This window comes from Eucalyptus grandis, chromosome 5 (genome assembly GCF_016545825.1).
Source record: "Eucalyptus grandis isolate ANBG69807.140 chromosome 5, ASM1654582v1, whole genome shotgun sequence".
In the NCBI taxonomy this organism is placed as follows: domain Eukaryota; kingdom Viridiplantae; phylum Streptophyta; class Magnoliopsida; order Myrtales; family Myrtaceae; genus Eucalyptus; species Eucalyptus grandis.
The window spans coordinates 4,491,960-4,516,298 of NC_052616.1; the positions used below are offsets into that span (position 1 = coordinate 4,491,960).

Consider the following 24,339-nt stretch of genomic DNA (forward strand, 5'->3'; position numbering starts at 1 on the left):
CATCAAAATAAGGCGGTCTAGTGTTGCTCTGTTTTTCCACGAGTCCTGGTGCTAAGAAGATACTAGCCATAAAAGATCTTTAGTTCATAAATAAAAACACTTCAATTGATGAGCACAAGGCTCTAATATCAATTGATAAAGCTAGTACGAACATCTAAAGGGAGGTGAATAGGTGTTTAAAAGAAATTTTAACAACCAAATTTAGAACTAAGTAAGTAGCAAGTAAAGTCTGGATAGAAAACGGAATCAGTTTCGTGAAACTCCAAATTTTTGTAGATATTCAGACTTTTACAATGACCCGTAATAGTGCAACTAACTTAAATAAGGAAGTTAAGGGAAGAAAAGATGGAACACAAAATTTATAGTGGTTCGGCTTTAGTTTAAGCTTATATCCACTCTCCCACGCTGATAGCTTTTAGCTGAAATTCACTATAGTATCAACAGAAAAATATAATTTATGAGTGCAAACACTTAGTGGAAGATCCATCTAACTCACTAAGTCACTATTTTTGTGATTTTCTCTCTTGAACACAAAATATAAGGTGCACCGAAGAAGAACAAGTAGTCAAGAAAAGCATCGGACTTTGGAATTCTAATTTTCACGTCCCATTCTTCAAATGGACTGAATGACCTCTTTAAATACTTGTCCACACTACACTGGCCATTGACATTTTTCGGAGGAATTTCTTTCAATCAATCCATTAGACAGAATCGATTTAAAAGATCTTGTAGCCATTTGAAGGTAGAGATGGAAAATCCTTTGATTCTGGTCACCCATATAATCAGAATCTAAGTTTCCATAAGTTGATGATTCCCAAAAAGGAACTTGTTTTCAAGTTTGATTTCATCAATTTATAATTGATTCCATCAATGAATTTATAAAGGAAAGTGAGATCTTTTGCCAGAGAACTAGACGTTGTAGAATAAGTTCCTAATAAATTCATTATAAATCTTTGTCTTAAGATCAATAAGTCTGAATCTAATTTCTCCCCTGTTTTGGACATGATTTCAGTTTGGATTTTGTTAGAGTAGGAAATACTTCTAGGAATGAAAGACTTTGGCAAAAGTCTTTGATATAACCTCAAAAGCAACTTGAAATGCATTTTGCTCTTCAAAACAAGAATAAGAATCATAAAGTTTTGTCAACTTCAAAACTTAGTAGGAGTTTTCTCAACAGTCATGTCATATAGGACGGTCGGTGTCCACCTTAGCAATTTTGAGCCTAAATTAGTTGAATAGACTCAATTGGGAAGTTTTGAAAAAGCTTAAGACCAAAAAGTTTAGGACGACTGATGTCCACCTTGTCGATGCTCGCCCTTGCCTGGGTGAGGGCGAGCCTTGCTTATGGTGGTGAGGCCAACCCTCACCGGCATAGGCCATGGAAGAAAAAGAGAAAAAATTATCAAAAAATTATAATAAAAAAGTCAACGTCAACACTAATCATGTCATATCGCACAGCTGATGTCCACCTTAGTAATTTCGAGCCTAAATTAGTCGAATAGATTCAATTGGCAAGTTTTGAAAAATTTTAAGACTAAATTGATACCAATGCGACAGATTTTGGATTTTTTTTGTACATTTACCTTCTTCTACACGTCCAAGGTCTTACAATATTAGTTGAATCAATATGTTCATCCTGACTCAAAATACGTGGATGATCTAGAAGTCTCGCACAGCAATGCCAACATATCACATTCATTCATCAAATGGATCAATTCGCAGTTAGATCAATTTAAGATATCAGCTTGTGTGGTTCAAAGATCCCGCAGACGGAACATGGGCACAAATTTATTGGGTATTTATTAAATTCTGAAGCGGAGCGTGTAATTTTGTAGATCACTCTAGCAAATACGCACGGCTTTCTCTCTTAATGATCTCGGTTCGTCCAGCACCTCTTTCCCGACTGCATACGAATACATGGAGAGATGAAGCAGTAGGTGAACGATGATGAACCCATGTTGGATTGTCTTGATGAAGCAGTAGGTGAACGATGATGAACACATGCTGGATTGTCTTACTTTTTAGCTGGCGATCGACGTGGGGCTGCTTAGGCTTCAATAAATAAAACCCAGAGCATCGGCCGTTGTCCTTGCCAAGCTGGTTGACGCTCGTCTGGTGGAGCAATTACCTGATGAACGTGAACCAATCCATCTCTAAAGTCAGACGCTTTTGAGAGAGAGAGAGAGAGAGAGAGAGTCTCCTAGAGTTAGGTAGACAAGACAGAAGAAAATTTGGAGCTTCTTTCTAAATAATTGCTGTCCACTTTTGAAGTTAGAAATAATATATTTAAGAAAAAAAAAAAAAAGCAATTGGGGTTTCTTTTTCTTCTTTGACGAAGTTAAGTAGAGAAAGGATAAGAAAATGGATGAGTTGATGTGTTTGTTCTATACCAGGTCATGATACCTTATAAATTGCATAATGTACAGCTTGCCTTTGAGACATTCTGCCTCTCTCTATCTCCCTTTCTCCCTCCCTCTCCCCCTCTGACCTCTCTCATCTCTCATCCCTCTTTGTCAAGAGACAACATGACAATGGCTTCTCTTGTGCCCGTGCTGCTCGTTCTGCTGCTGGCGATTCCGGCGAAGGTGCACGGAGCGACCCTCACCGTGGGGGATTCCTCTGGGTGGACCCAAGGTACCAACTATGCGACTTGGGCCGCTTCCCAGACCTTCAATGTTGGTGACTCTCTTGGTATGCTAACCCGACTCCTCTCACTCTATACACATAGATGTCTTTTTAATTGACATCGCATTGATCACTTCCTTTATCTTTTTTTGTTTTCTCTAGGCATTTTAGTTTTGACGTTTGGCCGATGTTTGTAAGTCTTTGATTTCTCCGTTTAAACTCATTTATATCACGCGACATTCATATATAGTATTACTCAACAAATGAATTCTAGATGTGATTTTCGAAACTTGCCTTGAGAAGAGACACTTCATTCGAGGAATGATCCATTGAGCAATACAGACTTTAATTTACGACAATTCTCTACCATTCGTGACGGGGATTTAGTTAGAAGTTTATACTACATAACCCTGGAGAGTTCTCTAAAATTAATGTGTGTGCCTGAAAATTTATTGATGAGATTAGATTATTGAAAGTACAAAATTGTCAAGAGTTTGACATTAATGGGGAAAGTATATTTGCTTTTTTCCATTGACATAGACGGCTTCAATAATTTATTTTATCACATCACAACAGATATCTACATCCATTCCACTCACCTTCAATCAATATTGAAATCAGTAGTGGCTCAACCTTTCAAATTGATTACGTTAAGCCGTATAATGAGCCCGGAAAACATTAGTCGGCATGGTTGATGTTCTTCTTTTGGCCCTATTCATGACATTGACAAGATAGCTAATTTGGTGGATGTGACATCTACCAAAATTCATTGAAACATCAAGCCAATCACTTGGAGCTAAAATATTCATGTTCAGGCAATTATTGAACGTGGGCTGCACCTTTCTTATAGTGTCTGCGTGGACTGTCTGAATTGACTCCATATTATTTTTTATGAGAGATCTTGTTGTCTACCTAGACGTAGGTACAACAAATCATTGACCATGTGACGGTTCTTGGTGATCTACTTTCAATGCTAGCACAATTATAATCAGCAATAATGTTCCCTTTTTACCCTAATCTAAGCTCGTTAACCTTTTTTATTGTATTTTTCTTTTGTTTCCGATACGTGGATCTAGTGTTTACGTATACCACGCTCCACTCGGTTGACCAAGTAAGCAAAGATGACTATGATAACTGCAACACCGGCAACGCCATCAAATCCTACACCAGCGGGAGCACCACCATCCCCCTCAGCACAGCCGGCCCGATGTACTTCATCTGCCCCACCAGTGGCCATTGCAGCAGCGGCATGAAGCTGGCAATCACTGTCGGCTCGTCGAGCACCAGCCCTGGCTCCTCACCATCGCCGCCCTCCACCACTACTGGAACGACCTCTCCACCGCCACCCAATGGCAACGGAGCCACTAGTGTTTTTGGCGTTGGCAATGTGATGCTTGGACTCTCATCTGTGGTAGCGACCGTGATTGCACTAGTGTGCTAGGGAAGAGCCAGTGCAATTTGCTGTAAAATTCAGTTCTCTTTTGTCTGTTGTTGTATGTAACGTATGGCATGTGGAATAAGCACGGTCCCTCGGATTCGATTCGATTATCTATTGAGGTATTTCTGATTCTTGAGCGATGTTTATTTGAATAAATTGGCCATGTATTCAACATATATAACTATTTTAGAATTTTCATGACCTTACGAATTGCGCTGACTTAATCTTATTCATATTCTATAACTAATTATTAGAAATATCACAATCTCCTAAATGCGACCCTACTAATTTGTATTAACCTTTCTTGGCATACATATATATATATGTTAGTGGGTAAAATATTATAAAAATTTATATGATAAATTAATCCCTATTTGATAAATTACTTGTAACTAATATATATTAACAAACACTTTATTACCAAATATAAATGAGACGGGGCGGGGTACTTTCTACACGGCACGGACGGACGCCCCCCGCCTTCTTTCATGTGGAAAATTTGCTTCGTCCGGTCAAGGGCACCACGGGGCAGGGATTGCCACGTGCCCAATTCCCTTGGCGTAAACTAGATGAGTGATTGCATTGTTTTTTTTTTCTCTCTCTCTCTCTCTCTCTCTCTCTCTTTCTCTCTCTCTTTTTCCTGTTTATTGAGTTTATAATTGTCAATAAAGCTAAAATTTTCTTAAAAAACAATCTCGACCGGTTTTAAAAACATACACTTTGGAACCAACGTCTGGCCAGTTCTTGGGTAAAGTGGGTGGATTCAACTTTGACTTGGGAATCGAACCTGGTTTTTCCTAAAACCATGAACTTACCTAATACTCCCTAGAGCCGGCCTTGAAACGAACCGAAAAGGTCAATTCCTGAATTGAACCCGACCATCTCTCATCCCTATTATGAATGGCCATGGAGGGCTGAGAAAAGGTTTGAGGAACGTTTGAACTTCAAGGACTTTTGTGCGATTTGATTTTGAACCGAAGGACTGTACAACAATTTCAAGTAGCTTGAAAACTATTGTACAATTGACTCTCATTCTATTATTGCACTGAGGCGAGACCCTCCATAAATCTCCTCACCACTCTCACGTGCCCCTCCAAAAGGTCGACATTCCTCGTTGCCCTCAATTCAATTTTCAATGCCTCCATCTATCGATTCCTCGCGATTTCCTTCTTTTTTCTTCCTTGATACTGTCAGGAATTTTATGCGCCGAGAATCTTACAATTCGATATCACTCCTCTTCATACGGGCTCTCTTTCTTTTATCCCCCCTCAGTCTCGCATTGCTAGAATTCTTCATCAGAGTCGCGCTTCTGGAGGTGAAATCTGCTGTTGCCTCCTCTTCCTCCTCCGATGGTATTCTTCCATTCCTATAGAATCTCTACTCGATTTGCTACTTTTATTTGATTGATTATCGAATCAAAATGCAATCCTATGGGCGTAAGTGTTAACACCTTTGACACCCAAAAATATCCCAACAATCACGTGCTGGTCACAAGGGATAGAAACCTTTAAAATTACAATCACGTGCTGGTCACAAGGGATAGAAACCTTTAAAATTATCCTCACTGTCACATGTGGGCTGTGATTTATATCAGCCCAGCCCATGGTGCTCATGAAAATGAAGATTGGCCAAGGATTTCAAGAACCTTTGGGCTAGATTTCGATGAACCTACAAGTAGAGATATATAATTTAATGATTAAGCAGTTGATTGTCACGTGTCCAAGTCAAGAGATGATGTTGAAGACATAACATTTACAGCAAATTTCGGCAGTTAATACTTAAAAGGGTGTCAAACTCAAGAGGAATAGTTATTACTTGCAAGACAAATCATGAGAACACCATCGAAAATGTTAGAAAGTAACTGCATGTGGATAATGCGCTTATAGAATGTGGAGTGACTCTTGAGGAGTAAGCAACTGACCACCAACGGTTATCAAATTGTCCTATAAATACTACAGGCAATCCAACAGAAAAGCCCTCCTCGAACAAAACACAAAAACTACTTTATCTTACTTTTCATCTTTATTTAGTCTAGTTTAACTGTAACTTAAGATTCCCATCGTAGATTCAATTTCGGTGAGTGTTTATATCCCGAGCAATGCTGAGTGCTAACCGGCCATCCAACATCATCGATTAAATTCGACATTGTGTCCTCATGTTCATATAAGAGCAGTGTTTACTAGGTGTTGTTACTATTGTCCAGTGTTGCCGATTAGATTCCAACATTATGTCCTCATACTCATCTAGAAGCAATGTTTACTAAGTATTGTTGATACTATCCAGCATCGTTGATTGGATTTCGACGTTGTGTCCTTATATTCATCTAGAAGCAATGTCTACTAGGTGTTATCCTCATTTTCTAGCATCGTCAATTAAATTCCGATGTTGTGTCCTCATATCCACCTAGGAGTAGTGTCTACTAGGTGTCATTATAGCTATCTAGCGTTGTTGATTAAGTTCCGACATTGTGTCATTGAATTTATTTGAAAGTAGTGCTTTCCAAGCGCTTTTCTTAATACCTAGTGTTGTCAAATCATCTTCGATATTGTATAAACCACTTTAAATTTAATGGGCTTTCTTTATTTTGTTAAAGCGAGTTTAGATCGACCCGTTGAATTGATTTCGACATTGATTATCATTAGTTTTGAGCTCATGTTAAGCATGTTAAGCGACTCCTTTAGATTTGAAATTATATAATATATATATATATATATATATATATATATATATATTCCCATACGTATTTGATCCTCTCTGTCTCATACTAACACAAAACCTAAGTCTCTTTTAATAAAATCAAAATATAACACTTTGTAAAAGATATTTCATTGCGGCATCCAAAATTGGTAGAACAATACCGAAAATGAGTTAGTGGGCCAAGGTGAAAAATAAGGCCCAATAAGCCCGAGACTTATAAAGCGAGCTGAAAAAAGGGTCCAGAAGAGGCTGCTATCACAGGTCCCGATGAATCGATACTGATTACCACTGAGAATAGGAATGTAAGAATAAAGACAATTACTCAAGCATGTAATGCCGATGGCTTCGCAAGTAGGACAATGCAGTCATAGGTGCGCTCCCAAAGATTCCAAGATATTTGGAATTGAAGTGATAACCACTAGAAGGCAATTATTCACAATACTAGACTATAAAAGGCCAACAAGACATCATCGTAGAAGATCACACATTTTTACAACTGACCTCGACATACTCAGTTTCGGTTATTTTTACTTATCCCCTTCTCGCATTTACTTTCAACTGCTTTAAGTTTATCCTTTACTTTATTGTAGTTGCATTAAAATCCGTAACCTTCTTTCCGAAATGACACGGGACCCAATGCAAACAATAGATCCAAACAAACATCTTCTTCGATGAAAGGTATTTGGCTCGAGATTTATCTAGGCCAAATAGTAAAAGAGATGTTAACTTGATGATTTTAAGGCGAGGTTTGCGAAGGGAAGAGAGTTGTTGAAATGAAAAGACCTACTAAGTGCTAACCCTAGTTCAACGATATAGATGTGATTGATTGAGCTAATCAACAAAAGCACTTAGCTCAACAAAAGCACTAGAGGTGATAGATTCCTAGTCCAATCCGATTCCCAAAATCAAAATTGAGGACCGAACCCAACCATCGATCTGGTCCAGTTCCCCCTTGGAGCTAGAAACCGGATTGCTCGGACATGGATTCCACTTTTAGGAGCCTAGAACTAGACCAACACTCCCAAGAACTTGATCAAACTAACCAGTCCACGTGGTTTCCGGGTAGAGGAAGAAGGGAGGAAAAAAAAGAATAAAAAATTCGAAAAAAATTCAAGTATTATTAAAAATTATTCACATTAGTATCGGTCATACCACGTAAAAGAGCCGGCATCTATGTTAACAATTTCCAACTAAAATTGATTGAATGAACTCGATTGGCAAAGCGTAAAAAGTTTTAGGACTCAATTAGCCAAAGTAAAAAAATTATGAGTGAATTGATAAAAGTGCAATATATTTAGGACATTTTGGATCATTTTTCCACTTGGAAATTAGCCCAAAAAAGCTAATATAAAACTCATGTAACCCATTTAAAAAGGGGCACTCAAAATGTAACGAGTATAACATATTTTCAATCAATGCAAAAGGTCGTAAAAAATAAGGATTTGTTTTCATTAGAATTTTTAGGGAAAAACTACCAAATCAGTCATGAATCCATTGTGTAAATACCAATTCAATTCTAAAAATTCGATTTTGTCAATTTAGTCCTAAGCCTTTGTACAAAATTTAAATGTAGGCTTTCCGGTTAATTTTCGTTGAAAACCACTATCATGTTGGTCTAGTTATGGCCTAGTCATCTTAAGATTTCCAACAAAAATTGTTGGGAGGATTATATTAGAATTTCACGCAAAGGTTTAGAATCAAATTGACAAAATTGGAAAGTTTGTGACTGAATTGATATCCATACAATGGGCTTAGGATTGATTAGATAATTTTTATCAATTTTTGGATTTAGAATTAGACAAATTTTAGTTGATATAGGTTCATTTTTTTAAACCCATGAAGGAAAAGGAAAAGAAAAATCAAAAATCAAAAAATTAAAAATTAAAATATTATTAAATTGTGTTCATGTCAACACCGACTATGTTACATTAGAGAGCCAACCAGCCAAAATTGACTGGATTGATTCAATCAGCAAAACATGATATCTTTAAGACTCAATTGGCAAATTTAAAAAGTTTAGGATTGAATTGACAAAAGTATAATAGGTTTATGACTTTTTTGACAATTTTCCCCTAAATAAGAGTTTGCATTATGAAAAAGATATGATTATTCATAAAGATCTGATCCAATCAATGATGTAGCATCAAATCCTCAAGTTTTATTGGAGTTTTAACTCAATGAAGGCTTTTCATCGCTATAAGATTAAAATATATGTGCCTAATCTAGTGACATAAACATAGAGATATGGCAACTTTAAAGCTCATGTAACATTCTGCAAACCCTTGAAATTTGGCAACAGCATGAGCTATAGGATTATCCCACAAAAAATTCTAAAACTTATTTTTAGTGAGATATCAGTATGTCAAACTTTTTTTTTCAATCTCATCAATACTTCTAATTTGAAATAATGACTTAGAAACACTTTCGTTAGACTTCCGCTCTCTTGAACGTTAGAAATTTGACTTAACAATGTTGTGGCCATTGCTAATCTTAGAGTTGTGCAATCAATCTAGTTCTATTCGAGAATCAAACCGATTGTCCATGGAAATTTATTCCCAATTCCAAATTTTTGGAATTAGTAATATGTTGGTAGATTCCAAATTCTAGATGCTAAACCTATCCATTCACCTACCCACTTGGGAATAGGTTAAAACTTGATATGAAATTGGAAGAAGATAATTTAGCTTTCTTAAATGAGCTTAACTTCCCTATTGCTTTATATTTTTGTTTGTTTTGTAATGATATTTTACTTTGAGCCATTTTGTAGCTCATACTATTTTGTTGTAAATGCTATTCGTCTTTTTTCATTTTTTTAGAAAATAAAGCAAAAAAAAAAAAAAACAATTCCTTGGTAGACCTTGGAACAATACCAAACAAATAGGGAAGGTTCCAAGTTTTAGAAACTAAAAATTGGTTCTAATAAGGTAGATTTCGAGTTCCAAATTTAGAAATGACCCATCCTGAAAACTACAGGTGAATGGATCTAAAATCTAGAATCTATTTTATCGGAATCGATTCCCAGCTTTTAGAACCTAGTATCTACCCTGTATACCCTAAAATCCACCCCGAAACTAAATCTACGATTCCGGGTTTACTTAGGAATCATCCAATTCCATCTTCTTCTTCTATTTCATTTTCTTTGGTCCCTTTTTTTTTTTTTTTTTTTTTTTTGCTTCATTTTTAGTCAAGTAAAATAAAAATTAAAGCAACAACAAAAAACACCTTCAAATAGATAGAGTTTCATTCACAAAAACTATATATTACGTTGTCATGTAGAGTAATGAAAGGAGTTAATTCAAGAGTACATTAGAAACACATGTAAAATAGTAGTGAATAGTTAATTTGAGGATTCCAAAGTACATAGTATACCAAATTTCTCCTCCATATATACATATATATGTTGCAGGTGTATTCTAACGGGTACATATCTTCCACTTGCACCAAGGCAAGTCTAATGGAAGAACATAAAAATAATGTTTCAAATTCTCCTGATCCAATTCGGTTTGATTCCTACTCAAGAGCTAGGATTCGAACCATATTGTACTGGCTATAAAATTTTCAGAATGGAGAACCAGACCAAGGAGTTGAAGAACCGAGAAATAGAATAATTTTTAGGTCAATTCGGTCTAGTTCCCGATTTTGCTCGAGATCTATGCTCACCTCTATTGAAAATGATCACTCCTAGCTAATCCGACATGCTTATGCTCTTGGTAGACGTGGCAACACGTGTCTACCGTCACCTCATCTGTTTGCTTATCTGCAATGTCGGATTTTGAACGGCTATTATGGAAGAAAGTCTAGTAAAAGATTTTTTTTTTTTTTTTTTTTTTTTGCCCCGGCCCGGCAACTGTGTCGGTTTCCACTTGACCCGGCCCGGTCCAGACCGACCCGGGCCCGTTACGCCCGTTACGCGCTCCTCACCGCCTCTGCGGTCGCCATAGAAACCTAGCTCTCCTTCTTCTTCCTCTTCTCTCTCTCTTTCCCCCCAACATTTTCACGAACACCTGCCGGACGGAGAGAGACCTGCAGCTGGGTTTGCCGGAGAGGAAGAGGGAGAGAGGGACAATGGCGCAGTACGAGGAGGACAACGCCGAGTTCTACGTGCGGTACTACGTGGGCCACAAGGGGAAGTTCGGGCACGAGTTCCTGGAGTTCGAGTTCAGGCCCGACGGGAAGCTGCGGTACGCCAACAACTCCAACTACAAGAACGACATCATGATCCGCAAGGAGGTCTGGCTCACCCCCGCCGTCCTCCGCGAGTGCCGCCGCATCATCTCCGAGAGCGAGGTTTCTCTTCCCTTTCCTCTCGCTCTTTGGTTTGGGTTTTCTAGGGTTTCTTTTTGGGTGCGGCTCCGTTGAATTTGCTTCGTCCTCGCGTGAATTCTTGCTCGGATGCGCTGTGCGATTGAAGCGGAGGTTGCTTTGGTTCCGTTTCGTTCGCTTTGTTGGTTCTGTGCCGTCCATTTTGTTGGCGGCTAGGGTTCTCCTATGGTGTGGGGCTTTGGATTTAATGGGGAAAAATTGAATTTTTATGCATGATTTGGATATGCTGTTTTATGGGATTTCTCCTTTCTTCTTTCTGGTTACTTGTTAGCTCGCCAATGCTAGAGGTCCTGTCTTTTTGTTCCTTTTTAGTGTTGCTTATTGGAAACTGGTTGTAATAGTTCTTTGGGTGAACATTTATGGGAGAGAACAGCTTCGGCCTGTTCTTTGTAGGAACTGTCATTTGCACATTATGTGATATCTTGGATGGTTGGTTCCTCATGTTATAGGACATTGTTGGGGAAGTATCTTGGTGTTTGAGTTTTTGTAGTGTAGAATTGATTTTTCCCCCCAATTCTGGGTACATAGAACACGAGATAAGAAGAGCCTTTGGGATGATAAACCAGAAACGATATGTTGTTTTCTGGGATTATCTTGAGGATTTAAATTATTTTTTCAACCAAGGTTCTGGTCAGTGGTAATTCTGTGGCCTGGCTGCTGGATGCTGACCAGTGATGATTTAGGTTTGATTGGGTCAGCAGCCATAAATTTCCATTAGATTCAGGGTAGTATTCATTGCTGGGTCATGCCATTTCTCAAATTTCGTTTCTTATTACTGCAGTACCTTTTTTCTCCAAATACTAGCTCTAGTGGAACTGATGACATCCATTGAATACTCTGTATCCTAAAATTTGGAGATTTGGCAATCAGAATCATATGCTTGGTGTTACTAAATGTCAATTAATGACTGAAGCATTTGCCTTTTGTAAAGCATGATGCTCACTGTGTGTCTTACACACACACACACACACAGCAGTTAAAAAAACATTGAAGAGTGTTGGCCCGACTTTTTTCTGAGAAGAAAATATGTCTTTCAAGAAGAAAGCTATCGCCTTTATCCTAAAGTACTTGTCACTTACAAGCATATGAATGTATTAGGAAAACAATTGTTCAATGAAAGAAATATATGGCTTTGTCGCCCTTCTTCTTTTTTTCTGTGAAGTTCTGTGTTCCATGGTCCAAATACAAATGGAGAGAAATGCTTAGAAGGTCAAATAAGTTGGGACAATTCTGCCAATGTTCTTGGTTCCCCATGTGATACTGGTAGTAGAGAATGGTGAAGAAAATAGTGCAGAAAGCTGGTAATAGCATCTACAAGACATAGACAATGATTTTTCTTGTTGGTTTTTATGAGGTGATCTTTGCGCCATGGTAAAATTTTCATTTGTGAGACCAATTCTCCATGCTTTTGTGTTGAAGCATATGTTCTCCATGGACTTTTGCCACTTTATGAATTTATTATGTATGCTTATTGTACTTGTCCATGCATATGCCAGTTTTTTTTCTGTCACAGATCATCTTTGCACCATGGTAATACTTCATTGGCGATACCAATCATTTAAGGGCTTCACATGCTTCAAATTAATTTGCGCTGATTTTTCATCTTACTAGTGAGCTAAAGTTCTTAGTCCATTGGTATTCCTTGAGGTTAAGTTTTGGGATTCATTTATAGTATTATAGATTTCGTCCTTTCAGAATGGATCAGTTTCCTGGATTTTTTTTTTTTTCTTCTAATGTTTAGTGGTATCTCATTGCTTCTGTCTTTAGTGTATTTATATCACATTTCTTCTTGGTGTATAATTGGGTAAAATTGACTGTCTTTCAGATTATGAAGGAAGATGATAGTAACTGGCCAGAACCTGACCGTGTGGGACGGCAAGAACTTGAGATTGTAATGGGGAATGAGCACATTTCCTTCACTACCTCAAAGATTGGTTCCCTTGTTGACGTGCAGACAAGCAAGGACCCTGACGGGCTTCGGATATTCTACTATCTTGTTCAGGTTTCTCTTCTTCTGCTTTCATTTTTTTGGCACTCCTTACTACTGTGTGCGGTTGATATGTAATGCTTTCATATGTTTCTCCTTTGGTGTATATGTAGTTCCCTTGCCTTTGCAATGAATATGTTGATTTGCTATTCTAGTTTTATGGCAGAATATACATGTTTTCCTTGCCCTCCTTATTTTTATTTTTGTGTCCATAGGAGTTCTTGGCCATGTACAGTTAACATATGTACATGATACTGTTTCGTGTTAGAATGCTATTTATTTTATCAGAGGCCTGTTTAACATACTGTCGTACGCAGATACTTGTTATTTGGTTTCATTCGATGTTTTTAAGGCTGGAATCTTTTGATTTGGTGTGAAGCTGTCCTCTTTCAGCTTATATTCTCACACAGAAATTACCTTTATTTAAATGTGCCTCGTGGGTTGTAATCATTGATATGAAAAATAATATCCATTAAAGTTTCCTGTTTTAATTTCATGTAGTAGCCAAGTGAGGAGTCAGATAATATATTCAAATGCTGGAGGAAACAGGCTTGTCACCAGCATGTATTATTAACATGGAATGTGGAATGGTTTGTATTGAGTGGAGTTATCCTGGATAAAAAGTCTGAGAACGAAGAACTTGCTGCATGAAGGCCTCTTCACCAATTATTTAATGCTGCTTAAAACACAAACGGCTTTGGCATTTTAAAGCTACTTTAATAATATCCATCTTTCTAGGAGCAAGTATTTGAGCTAGAGAATAGAAAGCTGAAGCCAGGGTCTTCACTTCTTGAATCTATATATATTTATATGTTGCTGTTTCCATTTAAATTCATACGTTCTATTATCCCATCAACTATGGTAAGGCAGTAGGAGTTTTCTGCTAGGTCAACTCCTTGCCAAACGCTTTTGGTTAACTCAAATTTAGGAGTTCAAGATAATAATATAAATACTTGTGGTGCAGGACTTGAAATGCTTTGTGTTCTCTCTCATCTCCCTCCACTTCAAGATCAAGCCAATCTAAGGAGGACGTCTTCCAAGCATCTGAATCCCAATTGTTTGATCCTTTTGGCGGTAGCCTCGTGGTCTGTCATTGATTGAGCAGCATGCATATTGTGGTATTGTGCACTTTGAGTATTGACTGGTGGAATCTCCTTGTTGAGTTTTGGGTTTGTAACTAAAAGATGCTTTTAACTCGAAATGCCAGACACCTCTCTCTCTCTCTCTCTCTCTCTCTCTCTCGCTTGCGCGCCTGCGCACCGTGTTGTGTCAATTCAGTTTTCATAAGGATGTGTTTTCGAGTGATCAGTATAGGGTTATTTGAGCTAATTTTTGTTTCTTTGGCACACAGTGTTGGGGCAAATCACTTTCGTACTTGATCAAATTTGCATAGCTAATCTTATGTGTTCATCGGAGAAGATTGCTCTTGCGAAAGCTGCAGATAGTTTCTTAATCTGTCTTTGAAGATTCGTGACAGCTGCTCCTAGTTCTAGCTGTGGAATCTATGATATTAGTACTAGAAAGTGCTGGCACGATGCTACGGGATTTATTGGAATGTCAAGATTATTTTATTGACTAAAAGAAATTTGTAAATATTTATCCCTTTTCAATTATATATGTTGCGTGAGTATAGGATAGTATTGGTTATGTTAGCCTTTTGGTAATTGACATTAATGTACAGCGAGTACGAATTCAATAACAACAATAATATATGAAAATTAAGGTCCGATGGAGGAAGATAAATGGTCACTTCACATTTACATTGCCTTTGTTTCAAGGAAAATAATTTATAGGAAAATGCTGTCTATCATATTGTTCCTTTGTTTGTTTAGGGGAAAATAAGTTAAATCTAGTAAAATGTTACTTCGCTCCGCATAAAACTCTAGTTTGGTTACATGAAAAATGGATTCTCCAAACTAAAATCGTAAATCATTTTTTTCTAAATACACAAAAATGTTTCGTCCTTCCATTCTCTCTGTCTCTGTGTTTCTTCAGGTGTCTCTCATCATCCCATTTCGTTGGGCTCCATGATTTCTTCTGCTCTTATCCATTTATTGGTGAGGACAAGATATACGGAGTTTTTATTATTTATTTGCTCTCTGCTGTTTGTCCAACGCAAATGGTTGGAGCTGGGAGAACAAACTAGATTCGTGATGCTTGTCCCAACAAGCCCGCCAACTTCTTGTGAAAATTCCCCAAAAAAATCCGGCTTAAATTCTTGGTGATCTTTGCTGAAATAGTTATTCCCGTGAATTGGAGACACATCAATCTAACGCACAACTATTGAACGAAGCATCGATATCAAGCAATGCGACAAAGTGCCGAGAAAAGATCATTTACTCCCTAAAGAAAAATCACTAGTAAATTTTCTATTCCAAACTAGGGGTGTAAGCGGTTCGGTTCCGTTTTTTTGAAAACCGAACCAAACCGAACCGTTAAAAAAATATTCGAACCGAACCGAAATTTCGATTTGGTTCGGTTTTTGATTTTTAACCTTTGGTTTTCGGTTTTCGTTTTTTTCTATTAAACTTCGATTTCTCCACTTTTATTTGTTGGTTCGGTTCGGTTCGGTTAACCAATAAAAACCGAAAAATTTCAATTTTTAATGAAAACCGAATTCGGTTCGATTTGGTTTTCGGTTGATTTACACACTCTATCAAACAGTGGAAATCATATTCCAACTCTCTTTTGCAATTGTACTAACAACATCTGGGCCAAATATTAAAGAAAAGAAGCAAGAACATGAGTATCGCATAATTAGATTTTTTTTTTCTTCTTTTAATTAAAGTTCATAAGTTAATCAAAAGCAAATTGTTGATCTGCTCACAGAAAAGAGAGATTAATTTCTTAGATCTTAGAATTAAGCGTATAAAATTGGTTATTTCTCATGTCTAGATCTAGAATAAATGCGATGGATGTATCTTATTGGAACGTAAAAATAAATGTGTAATAGTGCTCCACAGCATCTCCAGTGACTGGCTGGCACGGCACGCTCCATGAGCAATATCTATCTTAATTTTATTTAATTCTCCATTTCTTTTGAAAAGTTTTCCTAATGTCTATTCATTTTAATTGAGCCAATTATTTTTCCTTTTAGCTCAGGGGGCATGTAATTACCTTCAACGCTGCCAAAATCTCTTATTTCCCGGAATCTATTTCACTATGCACAGTCAATGTCGTATTTGAAAAGTAGATATCCTTCGAAAAGTTATTGAGGACCGCTTGTTGGTTGGTACGAGGTAGTAAAAAGGAGAGGTTAGAATGAGTTTAATGGAAGGGAAACACAACTGAATGGAAGGGAGCTGCAAGCCCAATGATAAAGCAACAGAAGAACAAACTAACAAGCTTGCATTGAATGTTGTAAGATCGTCACATAGTAATTTGTCAAGTGACGATGATATGACGTTGAATACTCACCGTTTCTCTCGGTTTATCATGTGTAAAGACTAGTGATTGTGGGTGTCGAGCAATTGTATAACGCGAAGACTCGGGTGCAACAGTTGCGAAATGAATGCTGCAGCGTTTCCAGAGCCGGAAGGCAAGAAAAGATGCAATGGAGTAGAAGGAAACATGTGCTTCCAGGCACCTGAAACTCACTCGACATTATATTCAGAGAAAAAGAGATTTTGTCACGCTGAGATTAAGTGCCCAAAGCTTATTTTGTTTCCTACAACTTACATTTTCGGCTGCCTATTGGGTGTGAACTCTGAAGAACATGATGACCACCGCCAACTTCAATATGCCGAAAGCACTCTGTACACCTACGTTAATCTTTTTAAAAGGGATGGGACTTCATGTAGAAAGCAGCAAGGCGAAAGAAAAATCCTCAGTCCATATTTACGTTTGGATTAGACCACCTTCTCTTTAACTCGGATTTCCACCGTACTTCCTTCAGCTTCCCATCCAAACCATAGTCTCTCTCCATGACGAGATTAATGCCTTCATCAGAGTACCAGCCTACACCGAGGCAAAGAATCCCGTCCTTACTAATGTCAACATAACTAGTAACGCCACCAGGTAACCAATGAATGGCCGCGTCTTGCATGTCAAGCATCTCTTCCTCCCCAAAGTATACTAAGTTCTCAGGCAAGGTCCTGTTCTTTAAGGTCTCGGTGCAAAGGTAGACATATGGGATCCCATTGCCTTCTTCTGCGACCGTCTCCTCACCATATATCGGTGTGGCACTAACTTCAAATACCTTCCAGGAACCAGTGAGATCCGATGGCTGGGTTCTTTTCCGCAGTGAAAATGGCTTCACATCAAAGGCCGTATCGCTGTCCCATGACAACAGGCAAAAACTTAGGTTGATTCCACAGGAAATATTGAAATCACAAGCATAATTTTGATAAACTTGAGAAAAACCAAAGACCCTCAACTCATCTCAGCTGGCCAAGCATGGGTTTGGAAGGAAAACACAACGAGAAACAACACATGTAGGCTCTTGAAGACTCCTCTTCAGCATAATTGGTTCATAAGCATATAATCCAACCAAGAAGTAGCCAATCCAGGGAACTGTTTTCATAAATGCTAACAGACCAACCACTGGCATAATCTTTAAGGAGCGACATTTTAGTCTGTCACATGTCTGATAATACTCCCAAATTATGAAAAGATTAAAACCTTCATTTGTCCAGGACCAGCATCATGCTTTGGGTATAAGGGCATCTAGTCCGTTAGGCATCCTGCATAACCTTTCATTCATTTCTTTTACTTTCGGGAACTGTAATAAAGGCAGCACTATGTTGGGGAATAACACCATAAACAAACTATACATTAAGCAGCGCCACTTACTGCAAAATGTAGGACATGAAGTAGCAAAGTCATTGCAGAAATGATTCACACTTGTCATCTCAAAATTCATCCAGATAATTTTTTGCTGCCTAACACTATAGGCCTGTAGATGAAAAGAATCTGCACAATACTCCTTGTCCTCTCAAATGGTAGAAGAAGTAACAACGTATGATTACTTCAAAAGAGTGACAACAAAAACCTTCATCCCATCTTTACAAGTCAAGACTTTACTCTTCTTTAATGCCCCATATTGCCATTGTCACTGTTGGCTTATAAATACAATAAAAGGATAAAACCTATTGCCAAAAAAAAAAAAAAAAAAAAAAAAAAAAAAAAAAGATCTTAATCTCAAGTATAATTGTTCTACCCCTTCCACCAAATTTCTTTATCAACAAAATAGTTCACATAGTAAGAAGGGTACTTATTCAGGACTCCATCCACTACATGAAAATCAAATTGTGTGCCTACCAGACAAACAAAGTTAACTTTCCATTTTGACTACCGAGCAGGCTGCCTGAGACAAGTTGAGAGTCGAACATCTCTAGTAGGGATCTCCAGTTCAATTCTAGTAGTTTAGACATCTAAATTTTTTCCATATGCAGAGTGAATCACTGTAACTCCACTTTCATTTTGGTCTAGTCAGGAACCTACTTGCGAGTGGCAAGGTGCTTGAAGGATCAGACTATAAGAACCTGGAAAATCAGAAACTTATGCACAAAATTAAAGTACCTATGCCAAGTAAAAAATCAAAATATTGCTACAAAGACCTATATCATCTCTATTACTTGAATTAAAGTAACATGAGTAGAAAACCAAAATGTCATAATCTAGAAGTTTCAAGTCTGAATATAAATTTAATTTGAAGTGAAGTCAGCAAAATTGCACCTATCTCTAGAATTAAAACGAGTCTCTAATGATCGTACCACCTTAAGGTTCTACTTAAGATCCGGATTGTTTCTTCAGCTATGAATAATGGGATCAGATCATATAATTTGGACCAGGATTCTCAACAAGATGGAAACACAACAGGTCTAAGGATCAAAACATATCCAATATTAATGCAACATGAATTACATTACCTATCATCACGAATATTCGCTGGACTGACCCACTCTTCTTCATAAACGGCAACTCTCATTATCTGAATGTCTGCACCCCCATTGTTGAATTCTATCGTGTGGACTATCCGGAGTCTTTTGTGACAACCTTTAACCAGACACTGAGACATGGAAAGGACAGATTAATGGTGTAGAAAAGAAAATTCACACGACTACTTCGCAATTTTACTCAGCAAAGAAAACAAGACACCGATATTAAGCAATAACCAAAAGAAATCCTCTTCATTTTCCTGAGTTCTGAAGAAGAAGCTTAACTATTATCTGCCTATGACAATTAGATAGAAGCATTCTTCAAGCACCAATTATGTACAATATTACCCCAGAAAGGATAACATTGTCATCATAAGTCGCAAATTATCCACAACCACTGTTATCTCCATGCATTCCTAGAAATAAAACAAGTTCATAGTAGTCCCTTTAGATGTGAGATTTTGGCAGTAGCATTTTGCGGATGATGCACCCTTGTGAAGAAATTACCAGAACATTTTCCTTTGGCCTCGTGTTTTTTCTAATAAAGTAAAGAGAATTCTGTCAGAGCAGCACTTACTAGGACTATTAGGGCGGCTGAGTAAAAACATTCGGAGCTACTAAAGGTAACATGACAACACCACAATTACATGAAAATGGAAATTAGTGACAATGATCAGAGATCATGAATCCAGCAGTGAGCATTAAGTACTCTCTGTTCTATCACATTGAGTCTCAAAACAAGCCAAGTCTGAACAGTATCATCAAGACAATGCATACTCTTTGACCAACAAAAGCAATTGCCTTTTCTTCCCTGATTTTATCTCTTTGATCCATGTATAACAATGTGCTCCAATTGTAGGATAACCAACCAATGACTACATATCTCCCATTTTATCTGAAAATAAGAGCTGGCTCCATTTACTCTGACAAAACTCAAATCTCACACAAGAGCTGCCTAGGTATTTGTACCAAAAAATTATTTGATCTCATCTCAAAAAATGAAAATGAGAAATGCAATAACAGCAAGAAAGAAACAATGTATTACAATGAGACTGTGATCAACTCAGTTCATGAAGGCAATTTAAATAGCTGCAAATTCTTTGTTTTCATAATGACACTGGGGAATAGATTTTTCTACACCTATCATAAATTTATTCTCCACCAAGGTCCATCTTAGCGGATGAAAGCTAAACAAAGATCCCAACTTATGCTCTCTAGCCATTGAAAATAAACACTGATGCCCACGTCTATGGATTAGGGACATGGTCAATGAAGTTATAGGGGGTGATTAACCTCTTTAGTTGTGGCTGGGAAGAGGGATTATGTTAGTAAAGGATAACCAAACATAATATTCAGGCAAGTGCTTATAAAATTTCCTAGCTGGGATCTTTACATATATGATGCATTAAGTCTCTTAGATAACTGCAGCATGAGGGGCAGATAATCTTACAATCGGGAGGGAATAGTCAGATTAAGGGGAAAAGAAACTGCAATGTCTTCTATTCATGCAAGAGTACACATTAATTACTGATCAATTGTCATGATATGAAGACCAAATAGTAACTTAATGTTTGCAGCCTTCTTCTTGTTCAGGAATCCTTTCTGACCTTCTGGTTACAAAAGGAGTACAGACACATTGTTTTGTTGCCCTAAAGACAGACTGATATTGGAGGACATCCTCCAGTCTCCATATCCTGATAAAAACAAGCATGATGCTGCATCCTACTTAATTCGAAATCAGAATAAGAATTTGCAAACAACCAATATATAGTTAACAAGTTGCATGTAACAGAAAACCCACACTCATGCGTAAAATGTTCCACTTTATTGAAATCTGGACTGTTTACCTGCTCAAACTTGAAAGTGGGGCTTAAGTAATAATTAGAACCATCAACTTCACTGACAGGAATATCAACTGGGCCCCTGGAATAAGATCCATCCTTCAAAGAACCATTCAGATGAGTAAAAATTCGATGTCCTTATCACGTATGATATATTCAAAGATGTTTTCCGCTACTTTCCAAATGCAACCTAGTAGAACTAGTCGTAAGTACCTCTTTACCATAGATAAAATGCAAATACTTTAATGATCTAATCATACTAGTTTAATCCAGGATATTATCCACGATTATGTAGATATTTTTTTTAACAATTATATATGTCTGAATATCCCATATGCCCATACTATGGCTTTCCAGCTTCCATCAATCAATGAATCATTGGACGTTAACTTGGACAGCTTAGTTATTCACGTATTAGCCAGACACTCTTCTACTTATATGCAATTAATTTCTCATGATCTGACAAAAAGAGAGAATGAAGCAGTCCATACCTCAAAGAAAACAAGACCAGGTTCAAAGCCCATGACATCTTCTTCCATCAGATCACTGGCTCCAAAGTTGAAAGAATCAAACTTTGGCAGCTTACGATCTGCTGCACTTTCATCAATTTGGTCCTTACTTGAATCTCCATCTTTAGTCCCTTCTTTGCTTTTGACATTGCCCCCATTGTTCAATGATATTTCACCATAGGGATTCAGAGTTACCCAGTTTATTTTTCTCTGAATTTGAGATGTTAATCCTCCAGGTGAGGCTGGAATTGCCTGAACACAGGAAAGTGTGTAGCAGTCATAGAGGTTCTGATTTTTACTACTGATGTCTATGGGTTCCATTTCTGCAGTGATAGGTGAAAATACGGCTCCCACTCCCTTCCATATCCCGCTCACGCTACTAGCAAATGTATTCCATACTGGTCTTATTACGGTTCCTGAAAGAAAAAAAAAATTCCATGAGTTCATTAAGCTCAAGAATATCAAAAAGAAATGATCAATTCATATCATGCCGTCTATGCATGGCATCTTTTCTTATTGTGTTTAGATAATATATCATTTTACACTCATCTAGATGAAAAATCAATTCTTTCAACGATTTTAGACTTGAGTCAGTACTAAAAGTGCCCAACCCATCTCTAATCGTTTTGGCCCCACATATATTTACCAAGCCTTTACAGATTAATACTTGCAATAGATTTTCATCTTCCTTCAAATATAAACTTGGCGATTATGCAGGATATAATTGGAAGTTTCAGCAACAAAATTGTGAACAATAGGAACCAATGCCATTTCTTCTTCACTACTTTCGAAATCATTTCTTCTCTTATTGAGATGAGCCAATATAAAGCCCTTTCCCCTTCTAGAGAAAGACGAAATCAAGTCTTAATATCCAATTGTTCCAACATCTCAAATGTGCTGGAGATCTATAGAATATAATTCATTACAGACAGATAGAGAGCCAAATATAACTTGAAATCAGTCCATCAACAAGTATATCCTGGAAAAACTGCACCAATTTCATTACAAGCTATGACTAAACATACAACATGCATAGTTGACACTATACATATCCATTGCAAAAGCCAGCCAATTGCTATCCTTTGCTTTTTATATTAAACTTCAAGGAGAAGTTCACGATGAGGCGCCAAGCGGATGCCAACCCATTTACAAAAGCAACTCAAAGCAAATAGCAATCGTTATTTCATGACTGCAACCTACAGATTGTACAGCAATCCTCATGAAGCATTCCTGATGTATGCTCGAATTAAATCATTATCCTTCCAGCAACTGCATTAGTAAATGATCAATTATCTCAAGTGCAAGTCACAATTAACTCTGGATTCCTTTGATCACAGAAACTTTTCGAATTGATTTGGGAAGTCCGTCAATGGTGCACAACCCCATTTAAACTCCACGAAAGTGGGGAATTGTTACTTTGATGGAGGAGAAAGCATTGCCAGAAATTATAATTTGCTCAAGAATATCACCCCAAACTTATGCCAATACTCAAGACTAGTAACTGGAGTTAACATCAACTTTTAAAGGGTGGACAGGAGCTAAGAATGTAAATGGACCATGCCGTAGCTTCTTGGTAAACACTATTTGTCACTGTTCTAGTGAAACAGATTCAAAGAAGCCAGAAACTTTCAGCAAGAATACAAACCTGCAAGCACCAAAACTTGAAATACTCCGACGCTACTATACAACACTGGAACACTTCTGCGCAGCACGAAGCCAGTAAAGCATAAACTTCCCCTATGACATGACATTAGAGTCAATCCGTGCTATAATCAAATTACTCTTGCTTTTAAGGGACCGTTTTGAATTATGCTTTCAACCTTTCACCAGAGCAGCTGCTCACTCTCTAAATACTAGATTGAGGTCATTTCCACAGAACTCCCTAAGAACGATAATTCAAAGCCTAACGAAACACGTCGAAATCGAAAGCACCTTCCTCCGGACCACATATGAATCGTCCGATAACCTTCATCACTTACGTCGAATTACAGAGCGACGACGACAGAGATTAATGGAGAAAATGAACGAAGCAACAGAATTTTCCCAACCATCCAAGTTCGAATCCCACACGAAAAAACGCAACCGACACGAGACGGTAAACGGAACGAACCAAACCTGAGTCTGAAGAACCGTCTCGACCTCCATCAGCATGGCGCCGGACGCCATGACCTTCCCGTCCCTCCCTCGCTTCCCTCTCACCACTCTCCTCCCCTTCCTCCGCCTCGCCCTCGGCCTCGCCCTCTCCTTCTCCGCGGCGGCCCGGGCGACGTCGTTGTCGACGCTCCACACGTTGTCCTTCTTGCCCCTGACGCTCACCCGCTGCTTGCTCCCGCCGCCGCCGCCGCCTCCGCCTCGGCCCCCGCGGTGGCCGCTCCGGGCGGCGAGGCGGACGGGACCGGGGGGCCGCGGGGGACCGAGAGGGAGAGGAAGCGGAGGGAGGAGGGGGAGGAGGAGGCCGCGGCTGTGAGAGTGGCGAAACCCTAGTGGCGGCGGCGGCGGCGGCGGAGGATTGAGGACGGCGCGAGCGGAGGAGGAGGAGAAGGAGGAGGCGTTGCAGAGGTGGAGAAATGGGGATTGCATTGTTACTACTGTCTTCGAGCTTGGAGAAGGTCTGAGCGAGCGAGAAAGAGAGAGAGTTTGAAGGTAGTTTTTGGTTTGCGGACAGGGAGAGGAGGTATATATAGATATATATATATATATATATATATATATATATATATATATTTTAAGCATTAATGCTCGAGATTTTATTTAGCTTAATCTTCATTTATACATCGTTCCTTTACTTAGTTTATTTCATATCTATAATAACTTTAACTTTTGAGTTATTATACCGTATCATACAAAGCTTTGGAGAACTCGCAGATTTCTTTGATTATATTAAAAACATAAAGCCTTTAGAGTTTCTTTTTTTTCCTTACCAAAAAAAAATAATAATAAAGTCTTTAGAGTTTTTCCATATAATAAATAAATCAAACCAACGTAGATGTTTAGATTAAGTTTAACCTTAGGTTTTTTCATAATATTAGATTTGTCAATC

General features: G+C 38.1%; 3 protein-coding genes across 3 annotated transcripts; 2 read left to right on the forward strand and 1 right to left on the reverse strand.

The window, feature by feature from the left end:
• The first annotated feature begins 2,418 nt into the window (after positions 1–2,418).
• LOC104441365 (mavicyanin) lies at positions 2,419–4,219 on the forward strand. The gene is made up of 2 exons (XM_010054494.3): positions 2,419–2,691; positions 3,702–4,219. Exons 1-2 carry the CDS (start codon positions 2,526–2,528, stop codon positions 4,064–4,066), a joined length of 531 nt encoding a protein of 176 aa, XP_010052796.2. The 5' UTR covers positions 2,419–2,525; the 3' UTR covers positions 4,067–4,219.
• Positions 4,220–10,703: 6,484 nt separating this feature from the next.
• On the forward strand, positions 10,704–14,299 carry LOC104441364 (protein mago nashi homolog). The gene is made up of 3 exons (XM_010054493.3): positions 10,704–11,047; positions 12,909–13,085; positions 14,035–14,299. Exons 1-3 carry the CDS (start codon positions 10,826–10,828, stop codon positions 14,092–14,094), a joined length of 459 nt encoding a protein of 152 aa, XP_010052795.1. The 5' UTR covers positions 10,704–10,825; the 3' UTR covers positions 14,095–14,299.
• Positions 14,300–16,629: 2,330 nt separating this feature from the next.
• Positions 16,630–23,976, reverse strand: LOC104441363 (hypothetical protein; the record flags this gene model as incomplete). The annotated part of the gene is made up of 5 exons (XM_010054491.3): positions 16,630–17,344; positions 18,941–19,080; positions 20,797–20,889; positions 21,282–21,715; positions 23,415–23,976. Coding segments are annotated over 5 exons (1,677 nt in total), but the record flags the coding sequence as incomplete, so codon positions are not given.
• Between the last annotated feature and the right edge of the window lie 363 nt (positions 23,977–24,339).

Coding starts and splice junctions, on each gene's coding strand:
- LOC104441364 (XM_010054493.3), top strand. CDS start 10,826: ATGGCGCAGTACGAGGAGGACAACGCCGAGTTCTACGTGCGGTACTAC. Junction 11,048..12,908: donor GCATCATCTCCGAGAGCGAG/GTTTCTCTTCCC, acceptor ACTGTCTTTCAG/ATTATGAAGGAAGATGATAG. Junction 13,086..14,034: donor TATTCTACTATCTTGTTCAG/GTTTCTCTTCTT, acceptor CTTGTGGTGCAG/GACTTGAAATGCTTTGTGTT.
- LOC104441365 (XM_010054494.3), top strand. CDS start 2,526: ATGACAATGGCTTCTCTTGTGCCCGTGCTGCTCGTTCTGCTGCTGGCG. Junction 2,692..3,701: donor CAATGTTGGTGACTCTCTTG/GTATGCTAACCC, acceptor ACGTGGATCTAG/TGTTTACGTATACCACGCTC.